Genomic DNA, 19,858 nt, shown 5'->3' with positions numbered 1-19,858 from the left:
CTCTTGGGAGGGAGTTTTAGGATCTTGATCCAGTAACAGTGAAGGAACGGTGATATAGTTCCAAGTCAGGATGGTGTGTGGCTTGAAAGGGAACATGCAGGTGGTGGGGTTCCCATGCATCTGCTGCCATTGCCCTTCTAGGTGGGCGAGGTTGCAGGTATGGAAGGTGCTGTTGAAGCAGTTGTAGTGCATCCTGTATATGGTACACGCTGCTGCCACTGTGCATCAATGGTGGAGGGAGTGATTGTTTAAGGTGGTGGATGAGGCGCCAATCAAGCAGGCTGTTTTGTCCTGGATGGTGTTGAGCTTCAAATGTTGTTGGAACTACAATCATCCAGGCAAGTGGAGAGTACATCATCACAGTCCTGACTTGTGCCTTGTTTATAATTTTTAGAACGATCGACCTAAATGGAATTGGTGTATTTAGTGACTGCTTTGGTGCCTTTGGAGATGGTGTGCTTGTCCAGTTCCCCTGGCAGATTAAGGCGGACGGCGTTCTGGATCTTCCTGGCCAAGATGGTGTGGCGCTTGTTGTAGCGAATGAGGTGCGAGGCCTCGGCGGTGATGCGCTCGAAAACGTCGACAAGGAAGGAATTCATAACACTCATGGCCTTGGACAAGATCCTGGTGGAAGGGTGGAGCTGGGTCAGTATCCTGTACACGTAAGTGGAATAGCTCTGCATGCGAGATTTTCTCTGCTTCTTAGGCGACCCCTTGGTGACTTTAGTTAACAACCGTTTTGCCGTCTTACACCACCCTTTGCCGCAACCACCACCTCAGGCATTCCACTCGACTTGGGCTTTGGAGACTCAGGAGACGAGTTATCTGCTGCAGAATTCCCAGCCTCTGAACCGCTCTTGTAGTCACAGTATTTATATGGGGGCTGGTCTGTTTAATTTTCTCGTCAGTGTGACCACAGGATGTTAATAGTTGGGGGTTCAGCAATGGTAATGTCATTGAATGTCAAGGGGAGATGGTTGGATGCTCTCTTGATGGAGATGGTAATGGACTGGCACATGCTTAGTGCAAATGTTACTTGTCACTTATCGGCCCAAGCCTGAATGTTGTCCAGGTCTTGCTACATAGGGACACGGACTGCTTCAGTACTGGAGCTGTTGTGAATGGCATTGAATTTTGTGCAATCATCAGCAAACATCCTCACTTCTGACCTTATGATGGATGGGAAGGTGATTGATGAAGCAGCGGAAGATGGCTGGGCCTAGGACACAGTTAAGTATATATTGCTTTTTAAATGGGTCATATATTGCAACATTGTGCACTCTTGTATTTTTGCAATGTAGCCGATTCCTTTCTTTTTGCATTTACTTCTAATTAGTTATGATTTTGTAATAGAACACAATACCTGCGCTTTTCTTTAAAAGAAAAACATGTCGACCTATTATCACAAAGGTATTCTGAAACTTCAGTTAAACTGGGCTCCAAAGGTTAATCTTTGTGATTGAGTGTTCATACTGCCCAGTAAGGTCAGTGTAAAGAATCACATAAATAAGAAAATCATTTCATATTCCTACTTCAAACTCATGAGATGAAAAAGCAATAGCAAACCACAGGAAGAAACTACAATGTTTTTATTAATAGAAAAAAAAATTCAAAATGTCGCTGAGAACACCATTATTTGCTAAAAGCAACCATATTATCCGGCACCGAGACAAAAAGCTTTTTATATATATATATTTTTGGATAGGACAGGTGCTTATCAGTTCTAACAGAGAGAATAAAAGTTTTATATTCAACGTTGTATATCCAATTTTTGGGTTTATTAAACAGCGTCTTCATAGAAAGAAACAGGCCCTTTGCTGCTTGTTGCACGTTTCACCCATTCACTGCTTGTAGACATGATTGAAGGAATCAAGAACAGGAAGAGAGCTATCCATGGTCGCATCAACCCAAATTCACAAGATTTAACAGACACCTTTCACAGATTTTGAAAGTTCAGAGAAAGCTTGTGTTTCTAGACATGACGATAACATCAAGTCAACCATGCAGAGTTTTCAAGCAGACTTCCAATTACTTATGTCACCAGTTGTCCTTCTTGGAATTTGAGGCGATGTTCAAAGTTGCATACTTGCGGGCACGAAAAGTAAGAATGCAGAAAGGAAATCATTGGCAGCAAAGAGCATTGATAGTCCTCAGCGATGCTTGCATTTCCATTCGCAAGGAAACATTAGTCCCATAACGTAGAGCGCAATTCCAAAAAGACTTCCACCTCCAATGTAGTCTTATTCGCAGTGGTAACTTGTACATACTGGTCTGGCTTTAGTCTATATACACAGTGGTAGTCATACATTGTGTGAAAGGATTGGCACTATGTAATGTCCTCTTCTTCTGAACAGTAGTCACGACCCTAAAAAAAAAATAAATACTTTTTTAATTCAATAAAGAATGTTCTTCTTCCCTAAACCAACCTAACCTTAAGGCATTTAAATGCACAAGTAATCAATGTAGATGACTGCCATCTTTGAAAATTAACTGTTGCCGCCTAGAATCCAATGTTTGTTAGCATTTATCACCATTTTTATTTTGATTCATAATGCACATCTTAGGATGCAAGCACATTTTATAACATACATGAACCCAATTTGATTGTAAATTGAAGTATACCAGTTTGATAACATATATTGCATTTTTAAGGTATATTGCATTTGTTAAAATTCTACTGCAACCTTTTCTGTTTAACACAACGATTAAAAAGACAAATAAGTTTAAGCAAAGACTGTAAAGTATAACATGATGTAAAGGTATGGTGTCAGGAAATATAGGCATGTCCCACAATGGTGTAATAGTTATTAGCAGTACAAAGATGGCAATCAAACACACTATGCTACCCAAAGAGTGATGGATTGCGTTGCAGACAGCAAGGGAATTGAGAAAAAACCTTCCATCCCTTAAATTACTGACACCAAAGGATAAAGCTGATAGGAAAAAGGCATCAAAGACTCCAGGAGCAGCAATAGCATGGATCAAATGAAGACTAAAGATCCTTTATACAACCAAGAACCTGCCTAAATGGCAGCTTTGGATTAGCAGCCCTAAAACCCCAGGTGAAATTTCTCCTGACACTGCCGATTTAATGGCAAAGAGCAAGCTGTTTTATGCAGTTGAGCCACAATCACTTGGAACAAGGTTGGAAAAGACCAAACTCACTTGACTTGGAACCTTCATGAAAAAACATGTTCCAAATAGTTTGTTCTGGATTTGAGTCTTGGAAATCTTATCCATGCTTTTGTCTCCTGCATACTCAACTCTCCAGTCACAGACCTCCATGAATTTATCAGCCAAGACTCAGTGACTCAAATCCTAATATGTGAAAATCTCATTCTCCATTACTGCACCCCTTCATCCTTGCTGATCTACATTAACCTGCTGTCCCATTTGGATCTAATTGTTAATTTTTTTTTTCATGACACATGAGTGTCACTAGCAAGACAAGCATTTATCATCCATCCCTAATTTCCATTTAAAATCCTCATCATTGTCTATAAATTGCCCCACTCTAACGCTGCAACAACCCTTCTTGCATTCCTCATGTCTTCCAATGCTGCCGTTCAGGCAGGTTCTTGGTTGTATAAAGGATCTTTAGTCTTTATTTGATCCATGCTATTGCTGGTCCTGAAGTGCTTGATGCATTTTAAGCGTGGCAAAATTGCCATATTTTAACTTGCAACTGTTTCAAAACAATTTCCTCACCAGAATTAAAAACAGTTAACAGATAGGAAATGTCAGCACCATGAAGAGCAGGGAAAACCCATTGCCTATTGACTAAATCAATGTAAGCAAGAAAACCCAACCTAATATTCTCCAATTTTAAACGTGTGCATTTCATTGTGCGATTGATCATACAATTCACATTCCGCATTGTAAGCACATTGATCAAACCAACCATCTTACAGGCGGATTGAAACAAATGCACTGCAAGTTAATTAAACTGATTAATGTCAAAGAGGAAGCAGAAAGTTGCAATTCAAAATTTGTAACAATTGACATCAAACATCAGATCCCTGGGAAAGTTATACTATTACAACTCTCCCCTGTAATTATTTTTTCAAAAATACACTTTATTCATATAATTTCTAGAAGCATATTACGTGACCGTTCAAAGTTTCCCTTTACATAAGGCATAAAAAACCAAATTAGTTTCTTCCAATGCTGTATTAACATTAACAATATTCATTATATCAACATACAGCCTGAGGAGTTTTACCCAGTTTCCAGCCTCTTGGCATACCATGGCTGAAAGACCTTAGTGGCCTTTCCCCATTGCGCCTCTGCGGCAGCTGACCCCAGCTTTAATGCGTCCCTCAGCACGTAGTCCTGGACCTTGGAAAGTGCCAGTCTGCAACACTCGGTCATGCACAACTCTTTGCACTGGGCAGGCCAAAGAGCATCTTTTACCGAGTTAATGATCCTCCAGCCATAGTTGATGTTGATCTTGGTGTGCGTGTCCCTGGGAACAGCAATAGAGCACAGAGTCTTGCGTCACAGAACTGCTCGGGATGAACCCCAACAAAAACCACTGTACCTTTTTCCAGACCTTCTTTACAAAAGCACATTCCAGAAGGGGATGGACAATGACCTATTCCCCCACCACAGCCACTGAGGGCAACGTGAGAAGGGAGAGACACTCCAGGTGTGAAGGAAGGATTTGACAGGGAGGGCCCTTTTCACCACCAGCCAAACTACATCTTGCTGCTTGTTTGAAAGTTCTGGCAATGAGGCATTCTGCTAAATGACTTCGACAGTCTGCTCAGGGAACCATCTCCTTTTCCTGCAGGACCTCAAGGACTCTACGTGCGGACTTGTGATCAAGAATGTTTTTCTGCATAAAGGCTTCCACAAGGGACAGCTGACATGGCATGGCCCAACTGAATGGAGCGGCAATGAGGCCAGAGCCATCCTTCACAACACTGGGGACAGGTAGAATCTCAGCACGTAGTGGCACTTGGTGTTTGCGTACTGAGGATGTACACAAAATTTGTTGCAGCTGCACTCAAAGGCAGGATGAGGGCAATGTTGGGTATGTTGTCTGATCCTTTATCCATAGGTACATTTTCAACCTCAAGATAAAGCAGATGATAGTTTGGGTGATCATCATGGCACAAGAGTGGGCTATTGGCCACACCTGCACCACCTACAGCAACACCGAGATCAGGTTCTTACCCACAATGGCTCTCACGTGCTCAGTTTTTGTTTTACTATACATATACTACATGCTGCTTCCAGTTTTTAGCACATGCCCTGGTCCCTCTGAAGCATATACAAAGCACTTTCAGGCAGTCTGACCTGGCGATGAAAGGGGCAAAGGGTCAGTTGGCCCAGTTCCCAAATAACATGACCTTGCTCTTGCCATGGTTTACCTTGGCTCCTAAGGCCAGTTCAAAATGGCTGCAGATGTTCATCGGTCTGTGCACTGACAGCAGATCTGAGCAAACGATGGTGACATAGTCCACGTGGAGGGATCCTTTGACCTGAGTACCTCCATTACCTGAGACTGTCGCCCTATTAATGCCCACATCCTTCCTGATGGACACAGCAACAGGTTTGACACAATACACGAACAAGACAAGGGAAGAGAGGACAGCCCTGTCTGACTCCATATTTGATTAGAACACTTTCTGATCCCTACCATTGGTTCAAACTGTACTACTGATGTTGGTGTCCAGCAGTTGGATTGAATTGCAGTTTCACTCCCCAAACCCCATTTTGGAGAGCACATCCATCACAACTCTCCCTTGTAATTGTGTTCCTTTGGTCTATTATTTAGTAGATATACAATTAAACAAACAATTAAGCACCCTTGGTTAGTTTTTACCGATGGCTCCTCATATTCCACCTGCTGGATTATGGTAATTGATACTTTAAGAAACCATTAACTCTGCAGCACAAGTTGATGAACGTAATCATCCCCATGTATAATCAGCAAGGCAGGTCCCGAAACTCCTGAATTACACAGAAATTTTATGTATTCCTGTGCCAATTGCCCTGACAAGATCTCATGCTGCAATTTTCTGTGAAGCTTCATTGCCTATACATGACCTACACCAACACACAAACCTACAGTGCAGGCTTTGTAAAGATTCTGTCTATCCCTGCCCTTAAAGGGCACTAAGGGATTCTCAAATTCTGACCTATGCCACCTTTACAACGAGCAGGTTTGCTCAGTCTCTTCACAGTTCAGTGAAGGTGCATTTTTTTTTCGCTAGCTCACCCTCAATTAATAATGCAGAACTGAGTTGGATCCTACAGAATGGAACAAGTGCATTTACAAATCAAAATCTGTGGAAGTGGGTCGATTCCTTCATTTAAGTCATTCATTACTGCAGAAGATATCACCGGAAATCATTCTTACCAAAGCATGTGTTGCCTTGATCAAGGTTACCGTAACACAGTGTGCTCAAATGAGTTTGTTACAGAAGATGTAATTGGTCTACAATAATAGTGTTGCAGGTATTACTATCACCAGATTTCATCTCAGGCTTACTGCAGTTTAAGAATAATGCCGGAATTCACGAAAGCAAGCCTTTTCAATCATTTGATCGTGTTTGAGAACTGGTCTCCAAATATATTTTTCAGTTTGGTGCAACAAAATGCAGTCAGTTGAGTGAAACAGAGAACTCGAGCAGAGATGCTTATTGTATTGGAGGGGCAAACTGGCCTTTGAGAGATTTCATGCATGAAATTCCTCTTCTGTACAGTTCTAGTGAACTTATCAGAGGACACAGAAATATTTTACTCACTTTTCTGTCTTTTCTAATGGGATTCTCCTTCCTGGCTGTAAGAAATGTAACCCTGCCTACGGTTGGAGAAGTACAAGTTGTCTGACCTCTGCTTCCTGCATCTTAGGATACAGGGAAATCATTTATCATCTCTTGTTGATATAGAAGCTACTGGTTCCTTCACCTCACTGGAAATGGAAACATGGGTCAGGCTTCATTAGCAGACCCCAGTCATAGTGGCCTGTGATGAGGACAGCCTCATCTAAGCACTCAACATGGATCTTAAAACATAGTCAAAGCATAGCAACAAACCTACTCTGATCAGGGAAATTATGTTCAGTGATCAGATCATGGATAATAATGTTTTCACTTCAACAGAAACAGCACAAAGCAACTAATGCCAACAACTGAAAGGAAAAGCCAAAGACAGTAGTACTATTACCATCCCTGCAGCTTTTAGAAATACACCTAAGAACAAGTAAGTGTCTTTTCTCCATAAACCACACATCACCACCGCCCCCCACAAGGAGGAAGTATTCATATTGATGCCTACATATGTACTACAACAGACCAAAAGACCCCCTTCTCTGTCATAATGACTCTATGAGCTCATCCATTGCTGACAGGTTCTGGTTATGGACTGAAGCCTTGGACTCAAGATAGGGCTTTCCTGGAGCAGGCCAGGTAAGGCTGAAGTTGGCACATGCATTGGAGAACAAGTCCATGCCACAAGTGCATGTTGAGCTATGAACCGGCAGCCATTGCAGTTATCAGCAAATAGGAAATCACAAATGATATTTTTGGAGACCTTGGTCCTTGCCCAGAGTCGCCTCAGATTGAGCAGCTTCCTGTCGATCCAATATCTGATTTCGATGCTAGAATCACCATCATGGAAGGTCTCTGAGAGCATGGTGAAGAAAAACTTGAAGAGCACCAGCACACAGCCCTGTTTAACTCCATTATTGACGGGGAATGGGTCAAAAGACTATCATCCAGGACATATGCGAGCTTGCTGTCAATGAACTGTGGAACCATTGTGATCAAATTCTTAGGGCAGACAAATTTTTGCATTTCCTTCCAAAGACCCTCAATGGCTGGACTGGGTCAAAAGGCCTTGGTCAGGTAGCATGTGTGCTGTAGAGGTCCATGTTTTATTCTTGGCATTTCTCCTGGAATACAGGGAACTGAAATAATGTACCAGCTACTACACGAAAACTTTACCTCGAGTCCAAGGTTTCAGTCCATGACCAGAACCAGTCAACAGTGGATAAGTTCACTTATCTCGGTAGCATACTCTCTCGAGCTGTCTATATTGATGATGAGATACATGTAGTAATTGCTAAAGCAAGTGAAGCCTTTGGCACGCTTTGAACATCAGTATGGGAATGAAGAGTAAGTCTGCCTACCAAACTGAAAGTCTATAGAGCAATCATCTTGCCTACTCTATGCATGAGTATTGGATGTGTGCCAGTGTCATGCCAAGAAGCTTAACCAGTTTCACTTGCCTTCGGAAGCTTCTGAAGATCCGAGGGCAGGACAAAATACCAGATACTGAGATGTTCACCCGAACAGGCATGCCAAACAACCACAGCATATTGACAACTGAGTGGACTGATTATACACTCAATGTTTGACACGCACTTACCAAAATGAATCCTCTCTGGAAAGCTTGAGTCTAGGGTAAGCTTTTGTGGCAAAAGAAATGCTACAAAGACACTCTGAGGGCTTCGCTTAGGAGTCCTGATAGCGACTTCGAGCCCTGGGAGAAGCTTGCTCAGGATTGCTGTACCTGGTGCAAAAAAATATAAAACTGTGCTGCCTTCTTCAAAAGCAAGTGAATATCAGGGGCCGGGAGACATTGCCTGGAGAAGAAATCCCACTTCAGCAACTCACCCAGAACTTCATGGTCTCCAACATCCTGTCCTATTTGCAGAGTCTTCTGCGCGCAGTGCGGCCTTACCAAGCACCTATGTGCCCATCAGAACCATACCAAGCACCCCAGATGATGAACACGGTCACATTCACTTTGAAGAATGGACAAGGTAATGGCTCTATGATTATGACATTATTAAATCGAGCTTAGTAACACCTGGCTGTATATATGAGATCTAACATGCCAAATGTTCCTTCCCTTAGCTGAACGACCTTTGGCGAACAAGCAGGATCTTGTTCAAATCGCTGTGCAAGAATCAAAAAGCGTTTTTTTTTTAAATAAAGGAAAAGCAGAGGTGTGAGAGAGAAAGGGAAGGAATTTAGAAAATACAGGCATGTTTTATTTTCTGACTTCCATGAACTTCTATTAACATAGGTTTTACAAACAGGGAAAGGATTTTTATTCCAACTGGCCTGTATCATTTTATTCTGTGTCATCATAAAATTCCAAGGACAGAAGTATGTTAATCTTTTAACTGAAAAGAGGATGATTTGGTGACAGCAAGTGATCAGAAAAGTACAACTTAATAATTAAGAGAAAGGGAAGAGTGAACCATCAAAAACACCTGGAAATCCATACAAAATCAGCATATTCCCATCAACAGTTAATAAAAAAAAACACTTATGATATGAGCTATCCATTGCAAAACAAAAACTGCTTAAACTCCTTATGGGGGCTTGGTACTGTTTGGTTATTGCTTGCTATGTAATATATTTACTGCAAACAGATACGGATAACCAGAAGCATTGCTTCAACTCGTCATTGATTTTGCTCATTTTGTTTTCTTGTTCACTTTTATTTTGGTTTTCACTCACTCTATGGTTGAATGATCAAGGTAAGGAATTTCATCCACAGCTCCAGCCAATCCCATGCAAGTCACAGTCATACCATTCTTACAAACAGTTCTAGATGACATTGTGGAGGCTTGTGAGAGCACAGTACCTAGCAAAGAATGAATCTCAATTTATAATATTGTGGAAAAGTGAAATAAAGAGGAAAAATGACCTCAACCAAATCCTGCAGGGAGAAAGGCGATTCACTGGGATAAAGATGAGAAAGTGCAGAAGCATTTTAAGGGTGATTGGAGAGACAAACAGAGACCTAGAAAACTGCACACCAACAGAAACTAAATATAGCAGTAAAAAATTCCTTCACAGCTACAACGGTAGAGGGCAGAGAAAAGGTGAAAACCCTAAAGATGCTGAAGACCAAGGGAGAACACAAAGAGAATAAGTATTCTAAGTGATTTCTTCTTCTAAATATTCACAAGGGAAAACAGCAACAGGCATCAAATAGAAATAACTGAGGCAAAAGCAATGACTTAGACACCAATTACCAGATTGTTATCTCCAAGTGCTGAGACCAGGCAATTTGTGAGTGATTGATGATTATTAGAGGGAGTTAATGGAGACTAGCAAGCTACCTATAGAACTGAATCAGGCTAACGTGGTGCTCATATTCAAAAAGGGGAAACAAGGCAGACACCAGCAGTCACTGACCCACAAATCTCACTGCTATTCTGTGTAAATATGATTATCTGTGCCGTAACAGTGCAATAAATAGCAATCATCATGGATTCAGAAGGAGAGATTGTGACTGAGAGGTGACTCAAAAAATTGATTGGTGTCAGTTTGAGAAGTAATGTTGGGCTGAGTGGGTGAACTTGGTATGGGACCACTTCCCTTTCTACTTCACAAAATTACTTGCATTCAGAAACTTAATGAGGTGAACTTTGCAGATGATAACCAACCAGGAGAGGTGGAATCAGAAGAGGGAGATCATGAATTTCAAAGCGAGTTGGTGAAATATGCATGGAATACAATTTCTTTTAAAGCAATGGAACTGGGAGACCTTAGGATCAAACTGGATAGATAAACTAGTATGGACAAAATGGCATTCCTGATCAGTAACTATTTTGTGAGCAAACAAAAATGATTGGAATCCTGAGCTGACTTGGCTTTTAGTGCAGAAATGCTCAAACAGTTCTTAAATGTTTCCATACAACAAAAGAATAATTGCATGGGATCGTTGGTATTCAGAGTCCCAGACCAATAGTAGACCAGTTTTCTTTCATATTCTCAGTTGTCACTCAACACACCTTAAAGAACCATTGAATTGCATACTTCTCCACTTAGCAACTTTTCGTGGCTTTTTAGTGATATATTCTTGTCAAAAGATTGCAAATAGGGGATGCCAAGTAGGTGCGATTTCAATGTTATATGATACTAACTACAAATAGGTAGAAAAACTCCAGAGAAAACCCATCAACTGGAATGTATGTATACTGCATTGGCTAATCTTAAATTGCATCAGTTACGTACAAAAGTGGCAATAAATTCAGGTAACTTGAGACAAAGGGTCACTTTATTCTATAACATGTAGCAATTCCTTCCCTTCGACTAAAAAAAAACCCATGAAATATGTAGGGAATATCCATGATTCAATGCAGGCAATGTAGTATCATGTAATGTGTAAACAGAAATGCTAAATTCGCTGACACGGACTGCCATCTAAAAAAACTCATGTTTGCTAAGTGAACAGGATATACAAGTCAGCAATAGCTGTTTGACTACGTAAGTTTACTCAGATTGTATTCATTCATATCAGGAGCAGAAAGTGTGGCAGAGTCTAGAAGGTGACTTAACATTTCCACTTGAAACTTTGGATGCTGAGATCTTTGAAATAGCAAAAAATAAAACATGAACAAAAGCAGCTGCTGGAAATCAGGAACAAAATCTTGGGAAAGCTCAGCAAGCCAGGCAGCATCTGTGAAGAGAAGAGACAAGCTGACGCATCGTGGTTTTGACAAGGGCCCACGCCCAAAGATATTACTGATGAACAGTGTCTAAAAAGAAACAGAACAATGGGAAGGTGGAGGGGAAGGAAACAGAATGACCTGTGCGATGCTTAAGGGGAAAAGAGCATGTGGTTAAATGGCAGAAGTAGTCTCATCTCCATTCCTTTTGCCATTTAACCAACTTTTATTTTCCTTTTTACAGATCATTCCATTTATGGGTATGAGAGTGACAGGCAGTGTGTTTGATTTTCCCTCCCCGTTCACTTCTTTTTGTTCTTTTTAAATGCCATCATGGGGTAATATCTTCCAGTTTTAACAAATGGCTTCCAACCAAAATGTCAACCTGTCCATTTAATCTTAGGCGCTGCCTGGCCTGCTCAGTGTATTCAGCATTTTCTGCTTTTGTGTCATTTAGAATACTGCAGTTTCCTTTCTTGGCAACCAAAGCTATGCATTTTAACATCAAAGCGGATGGTGGAAGAATGTAATTTTTACTGACTCAATCAAAACAAGGCATCAGGCTGTCTGAGGGTTGGGTTATTTTTTTGCATGGGTTGGTGGTGGGTTTTATATGCGTAGTGATCTAAACTCAGCATCTGTATATTGGGTATGCTCGACAGAACATACGCCATCAAATTCATAGACCAACAATCTGTTGGCCATTCTTAAAACTACAACTGAGTTTACTAGGCTAACATTTTATTCTTTTTGATTCTTCACTATGCCACAATGTTTAAAAATGCAATGGAATTGGAGGGCAATCTGCTCTGGATTTTCTTAGGAAACTGGTATGCCTTATGAATTGTCATTTGAAGCTTTTTGACAACATTTTTATTAACGGACAAAATAAAGTTGAGATTTATTGGTAGGTAAAGAAAAATGAATTAATCATATTGTCACGTTTTACTTAGCTAACCATAGATCACAGATATATTCAGGGGGATGGTGGCACAGTGGTAACCTCACTGGACAAGTAATCCAGAGGCCCAGGCTAATGTTCTTTGGGCATGGGTTCAGAACCCACCCAGCAGCAAGTGGAATTTAAATTCAATTAGTAAATCAGGAATATAAAACTAGTCTCAGTGTGACCGTGAAACTATCACTGATTGTTGTAAAATCACATCACTAACATCCTTTAGGGAAGGAAATCTGCTGTCCTTACCCGGTCTGACCTATCACAGCAATGTGGTTGACTCTTAACTGCCTTCCGCCCTGTGCAACGACCCAGTAAGCTACTCAGTTCAAGAGCCATCAGGGATGGGCAACAAATGCTGACCTTGTCAGTGACGCTCACATTCCATGAAAGAATAAAAAAATATCGTGAAGGTGTATCTGAATAGTCTCTGCCCATACAGGCCTGCATACCATGTTAGAGAACTGCCAATAAATGCATTGAAATTAATCATGTCAACATTTTAAGTGCATACTTTCCTCTCTTAGGAGAGATAAGTTTGTTTATAAAGTTTATGCAATCTTGCAAATTGCCAAACTTTAGAAAAAAGGTGACTAAATTCTGATAGATTGCGGAAGAACAAAAGAGGGGAAAGGGAAAGTAATTTTAAACTCAAGAAAAGTACATTGTGTATCAGAATTAGTAAGTCAAGAACAACAAAAAAACTGTACTTCAATTAAAATCTTACCCTTTCAATTTTTTCATCCAACATCTTGAAGAACTCTTGCTGACTGTCCGAGGTGTGAATGCTGAAAGAGATATTTAAAAACAAGCATTACATTTAAAGAAATATTCACATTTTGTACCTTTCTAAAAGGAACCACACAATTATAATTATTTAATATGTGCTTGATGTTATGCTAAGACAAATATAAGTATTTGCATTATCTTCTCTGTACAGTAGGCACTTAGACTTGAAGGGTTAAGGGCTATGTTATTATACAAATTCAGGGTATTAAACAAACAGATATCAGGGAGTGCGAATGATACAGGCATAAAGTGTACAGGACGCTGAATGTTCTGTTTTAGATTATTAAATCTCATTTGTTCATTAAATGTTTCTACCCAGTTAAAAGGATCCAAATGCCACTGTGCAAATATGCTAAAAGGAAATTCACGCTTAGACCAAGATTTTTGTGTGATACTCCTAACTCATCACCAGAAACTATTCTCATCTCAACCACCAATATTCTATAAGCAACAGTATTTCTTGCTAAAAATGGCCACACCAGACACAACACAATTGTGCAAAGGCAAAAAAACTACAATTGTACAGTCTAATAAACACAGCAAGAAAATATCACATTCCCATCATTAGGCTTTGCTGCAATATAAATGGCAACACTTTTTTTATACCATGTGTTCCCATGAGAGAGATTAAATAATCACTAATATAATCAGAATGTGCGATTGATCTGAAGTGGACAGTAATCTGAGAAAGCCTGGGACCAAATGCATATGTCACATAGGTTGGAGCCAGATAAATCGCAAGAATGCAGAATGACAATCTTTTGAAAAGATATTTTTATTTCAAATACAAAGGCCATCCAAAACAAACTGTATTACTTGTAAAGCATAGAAGGCCACAATAAATTTACAGGTCCAGAGACGGCGCCTCTGTCAAAAGAACTATTTAATTTTACTCAATGCCCCAGGCAGGGGCTGGGAGTGGGGGGCGGGGGCGGGCTAGAAAAATAAAAAACTATATCATTTACATAGAGCCTGAGCACAACTTTAAGTTAGCACTTGATCTTCTAACTTTTTTCAGTGAATCAACCAAATCATTGAGTCATGTATAAAATGCTCACAATAATTTTAAAAGAACCAAGACCTTGCATTATAATGTTACCAGAGCAAGTGACTACTACATAGAATCGAGGCTGGACATATTGCTGCACATCATTTTGTCTGATCCTTGATACTCGCACTATTTAAGCTTGAAAAAAATGTTTGATCAAATGCAATGAGCAGTAACAGTACCAGTACAAGAGATCAAGTGAATATGACATAGATCAAACATGGTATAATCTTTTCATCATTTCAAATTTGTTAGTTCATGGCCAGTATCATCATAACAACATTGCTCATCTGAAATTCATGACACTGGCAGCTGACTGGACCTTGACAAACAACATGGATAATGCTCACTCCCTCTTGCATATGGAAGAAGCCTTTTCTTCGTTTGGTTACACTTTGAAAACACAGAAAATGTCTCCATTGCCACCTTGTCAGTGTGCATAGACCTTAAGAATAATGTTTTCCTCTTAGGTAATCAGAGGCTAAATTCATGGACTATCTGTGCATTAGGATGATGATGTGGAGCTATCTTGCAGACATTGGAAGGCAATTGCATTTAAAGAAGATTGTGGATCTGATATTCAAGTATTGCAATTCAGTATAACCTTCTTGTTTTGTTTTGCAGCATTTGACGGAACGTTGTTCTCAGGCTAATCAAAGGCAAAATTAGCCCATTGCCTCCTATGATTGCTGCAGTGTGTCCAAGACAGAGCTGATGAGCTTGAAGGGGAAATACAAGCATGCAGTATTGTGGCTAAGCATATGGTGTTGACAGACTATTGCACAATATCTTGTTACTTTAAAAGTAAGCTCCTGACTAAAGAAAAGCAGCAGATATTAATAAAATAGCAGTAGCTTGAAGTGCACTTCAAACTGGTCAGCATTTGGAAAACAGGTTAACATTCAAGTGGGGTACCTTTTCCATAAATGTACAGAATCCCTGTGAAAGGCTCTACTGAATCATTCACCCATCTTTCTCCCTTGGATACCAAATGGCAAGCTGAGGAATTAACAGCATTTTGGTAATTTAAAAAACGTTTACATTTCTGAAATTTATGCCTTTGCTTGTTGTTTTAATAACACAGCCAATCTTCAGGCCGGCTCCAATGGGAATGTCATCAAATATAAAAAGCTCTGATAGGATCATTACTTTGCTCCATAAATTTATTTAGGCTTACATTTATGTAACACATGTGCATGTGTGTGTACGTGCACGTGTGTATTAGGTGAGAGAAATATATGCTTCATAAAAAAATGAAAGTACAAAAACACATTCAATGCACTGAATACAAGGCCGTGATTTCAGACAGGGTTTTAAATGTTACCACAGACAAGTTGGTGGAATGGCAGATTCCTCACCTGGAACCACTCTCGAGTTTTTTTCTGCAATCTCTCCAATGCCTTCACATCTTTCCCAAACTGTGGCACCCTGACTGGAAGCAATAATCCACTTGAGGCTGAACCAGTGCTTTATAAGCTTAACATCACCTCCTTGTTCTTGTACACATTGAAAAGCCTCGGGAGGGTGGCATACAGAATCCTAGTGGAGTTGTTTTAATATTCATTCATTGGAGATGGGCGTCGCTGGCTAGGTCAGCATTTATTGCCCATCCCTAAATCCCCTTGAAAAGGTGGTTGTGAGCTGCCTTCTTGAATTGCTGCGGTCTCATACGCCACATGGACAAGAAGGCAGCTCATCACCACCTTCTCAAGGGCAAGTAGGGATGGGCAATAAATGCTGGCCTAGCCAGCAATGCCCACATCCCTTGAGCGAATATTAAAAAAATGTTCCCAGGATTCTGTATACCACCTTTCCAAGGTTTTTCAATGTGTCCTGGTTTTGACTTTTAAAAATTTGGTCCCCCAAGACTTGGGTGTACATGTGCACAAGTGTGTGGCAGAACAGGTTGATCACACGGTTAATAAAGCATACAATATCCTAGGCTTTATTAATATGGGGATAGAGTACAAGAACAAAGAGGTTATGTTAAAATTATATAAAACAATGGTTCCACCTCAAATGGAACATTGCGTCCAGATCTGGGTGCCACACTTTAGGAAAGATGTGAAGACATTGGAGCGTGTGTAGAAAAGATTCATGAGAACAGTTCTGGGAATGAGGGACTTCAGTTACGTAGATAGACTGGAGAAGTTGGGACTGTTTTCCTCGGAGAAAAGGCGGATGAGAGGAAATTTGCAGAGGTATTCAAAATCATGAGGGTACTGGACAGAGTAAATAGGGAAAAACTGTTCCCACTGGTGAAAGGATTGAGAATGAGGGGGCACGGATTTAATATAATTGGCAAAAGAAGCAACGGAGACATGAGGAGAAACTTTTTTCAAGCAGCGAGTGGTTAAGGTCTGGAATGCGCTGCCTTAGATTGTGGTGGAGGCAGGTTCAATTGAGGGATTCAAGAGGGAATTGAATTATTATCCGAAAAGGAAGAATGTGCAGGGCTACGGGAGGTGGGGGAACGGCGCTAGCTGAATTGCTCATTCAGCGAGCTAGGGCAGACACGTGGGGCCGAATGGCTTCATTCCATCGCGTAGCAATTCCATGATAAACCACAAGAGCAGCGAAACACTGAGCTAATAGAATTAATATAAGGTACAAAAACATTTCAATATTATTGAAGTTGCTGGGGAGGCATCTTTTTATAATTAGAATTGCTACTTTTCTGCCTAATTGAGAAGAGCTGCACGTCAGAGCGTGAATTCTGAAATTTGCTTTACAGACGATGGGAGGAGGGCCTCCATAAGAGAGGTGGATTGGGACTTTTTAAAAATTCATTCATGGGATGTGGGCTTTGCTGGCTGGGCCAGCATTTATTGCCCATCTCTAGTTGCCCTTGAGAAGGGTCCACGATGGGACGGGGGTGACAAGTTGCATATGGCCGACGGTGGAGCACTGTAAATGATGGGAGATGGGGGTAATTGCTAACTATTGACCCGAGGCCTTGCTACAGGTTATGTGAAGCTGAGAGCTGCAACATTTGTATTCTCAGTTTGTAATGTAAGTTCACAGAGTTGCTGGCTACAGCTCGACACAGGAGTGGCTCGAAGTCACACCTTCTACCATTTGCAGTCAAGTTCCTCTAGAGCACTCCTAATTAACCAAATAGGCTGGAAGGAGAACCTTCTCAAGAGCCTCTTTATGCCAAAAAGAAAATTGATATTTTCACATAACATAAAATCATTTTGAGACAAGGTTGACATTTTCTCTTCACTTTAAGACAGTAAAATCTAGCTGCCAGATTAATCAAGGTTAGGTACAAATTAATTGAATGGCTAATTTGTGTGACAACTTAATTTTTTTCATTGCTCGTCACTCGTGCGCTTGCTGAGGTACTCTAGCTCTTAGCCTGGCAATGTCTCCATTTTAATATTCACAGCCTTATTTTTCAAATGGCCTTTCCCTTTTCTAATTCTGTAATTTCCTTCACATCTACAATCGAGAGGCAGTGGCAAAGTAGCATTGTCACTGGACCAGTAATCCAGAGACCTAGGGTAATGCTCGGCTCGAATCCCACCAGGGAAGATAAAAATTACTAATTGTCTGGCCTGACCTACATGTGGCTCCAGACCCACAGCAATGTGGTTGACTCTTAAATGGACTAGCAAGCCACGCAATCAAGGTCAAACATGGGCAAGGAAACCTCCTGCTGATTACAATGTACCATCCCCCTTCGACTGTATCCAAATCAGCTCGACACTCATGCGCTTGCTGAGGTACTCTAGCTCTTAGCCTGGCAATGTCTCCATTTTAATATTCACAGCCTTATTTTGAAGCTCTCCCATTGAGGATGGGGATGTTTGTGGAGCTGCCTCCTCCAGTGAATTGTTTAATTGTCAATCACCATTCACAGCTGGATGTGGCAGGATTGGGTTTGGAATCATTTAGCCCTGTCTATCACTTGCTGCTTATGCTGTTTAGTACTCAAGTAGTCCTGTGTTGTAGCTTCACCAGGTTGGCCCCTCATTTATAAGTATGCCTGGTGCTACTTCTGGCATGCCCTCCTACACTCTTCATTGAACCAGGTAATGGTAGAGTGGGAGATATGCCAAACGATGAGGTTGCGGGTTGTGCACTCACCAAGAGTGGCTCAGAAGCACCAAGTTGGCTGAGTCTGCAGTAGGTGGTGAGGGAACTAACAAGAGAGAAAAACATACTGGGCCTCATCCTCACCAACCTGCCTGCCATAGATGCATCTGTCCATGACACTAATGGAAGGAGTGTCCACTGCACAGTCCTTGTGGAGACAAAGTCCCACCTTCACATTGAGGATACCCTCAGTGTTGTGTGGCACTGTGCCAAATGGGATAGGTTTCAAGCTAAATTGGATAGATTTTGAACAGAGCTAGCAACTCAAAACTAGGCAACCATGAGGCACTGTTGCTCATCAGCAGTAGCAGAATTGTACTCAATCACAACCTGTAACCTCATCATACAGCATATCCCTCACTCCACCAGGAGGAGGTGGCTCCACAAATATCCCCATCCTCAGTGATGGGGAGCCCAGCACATCAGTGCAAAAGATAAAGCTGAAGCATTTGCAACAATCTTCAACCAGAAGTGTCATGTGGATGATCCATCTCAGCCTCCTCCAGAGGTCCTCAGCTTCACAAATGCCAGTCTTCAGCCAATTCAATTCACTCCATGTGATATACAGAAATGGCTGAAGGCACTGGATACAGCAAAGACTATGGGCCCTAACAATATTCCTGCAGTAGTACTGAAGACTTGTGCTCCAGAACTTTTCAAGCCCCTTGCCAAGCTGTTTCAGTACAGCTACAGCATTAGTATCTACCCGGCAATATGGAGAATTGCCCAGGTATGTCCTGTACACAAAAAGCAGGACAGATCCAACCTGACCAATTACTGCCCCATTAGATTATTCTCAATCATTAGTAAAGTGATAGAAAGGGTCATCAACAGTGCTATCAAGTAGCACTTGCTTTGCAATAACTTGCCCATTGACGGTCAGTTTGGGTTCTGCCAGGGCCACAACTCCTGACCTCATTACAGCCTTGGTTCAAACATGGACAAAAGAGTTGAACAACAGAGGTGAGGCGAGAGTGATTGCCCTCGACAGCAAGGCAGCACTGGAACAGGTGAGCGTGGCATCAAGGAGCCCTAGCAAAACTGGAGAAATGGGAATCATGGGGAAAACTCTCTGCTGGTTGGAGTCATACCTAGCACAATGGGAGATGGTTGTGGTTTTTGGAGATCAGTCATCTCAGCTCCAAGTTATCACAGCAGGAGTTCCTCAGGGTAGTGTCCTAGGCCCAACTATCTTCAGCTGCTTCATCAATGACCTTCTTTCCATCATAAGATCAGAAGTGGGGATGTTCGCTGATGATTGCACAATGTTCAGCACCATTCACGACTCCTCAGATACTGAGGCAGTCCATGTCCAAATGCAGCAAAACATGGGCAATATCCAGGCTTGGGCTGACAAGTGGCAGGTAATGTTTATGCCACACAAATACCAGGTAATGACCATCTCCAACAAGAGAGAATCTAACCATTGCCCACTGACATTCAATGGCATTGCCATCGCTGAATCCCCCACTATCTACAAGGCACAAGTCAGGGGTATCCACTTGCCTGGATGAGTGCAGCTCCAACAACACTCAAGAAGCTT

The 19,858-nt window shown here is 41.3% G+C and overlaps 1 protein-coding gene across 3 annotated transcripts in view; it reads right to left on the bottom strand.

Moving 5' to 3' along the window:
* Positions 1-1,574: 1,574 nt before the first annotated feature.
* Positions 1,575-19,858, bottom strand: part of LOC121288878 (uncharacterized protein C1orf21-like) — a 219,767-nt gene continuing 201,483 nt past the window's right edge. For all 3 annotated transcript variants that reach the window (XM_041207685.1, XM_041207683.1, XM_041207684.1), the window contains exons 5-6: positions 13,105-13,165; positions 1,575-2,365 (exon numbers count right to left, since the gene is read on the bottom strand). In XM_041207685.1, coding sequence (XP_041063619.1) covers positions 2,327-2,365; positions 13,105-13,165 — 100 coding nt within the window. In that variant the 3' untranslated portion in view covers positions 1,575-2,326. The remainder of the gene's footprint in view (positions 2,366-13,104; positions 13,166-19,858) is intronic.

Source organism: Carcharodon carcharias, chromosome 16 (genome assembly GCF_017639515.1).
Source record: "Carcharodon carcharias isolate sCarCar2 chromosome 16, sCarCar2.pri, whole genome shotgun sequence".
Lineage (NCBI taxonomy): Eukaryota > Metazoa > Chordata > Chondrichthyes > Lamniformes > Lamnidae > Carcharodon > Carcharodon carcharias.
The sequence above is the reverse complement of the archived record's forward strand: the minus strand, read 5'-3'. Positions and strand labels throughout refer to the sequence as shown.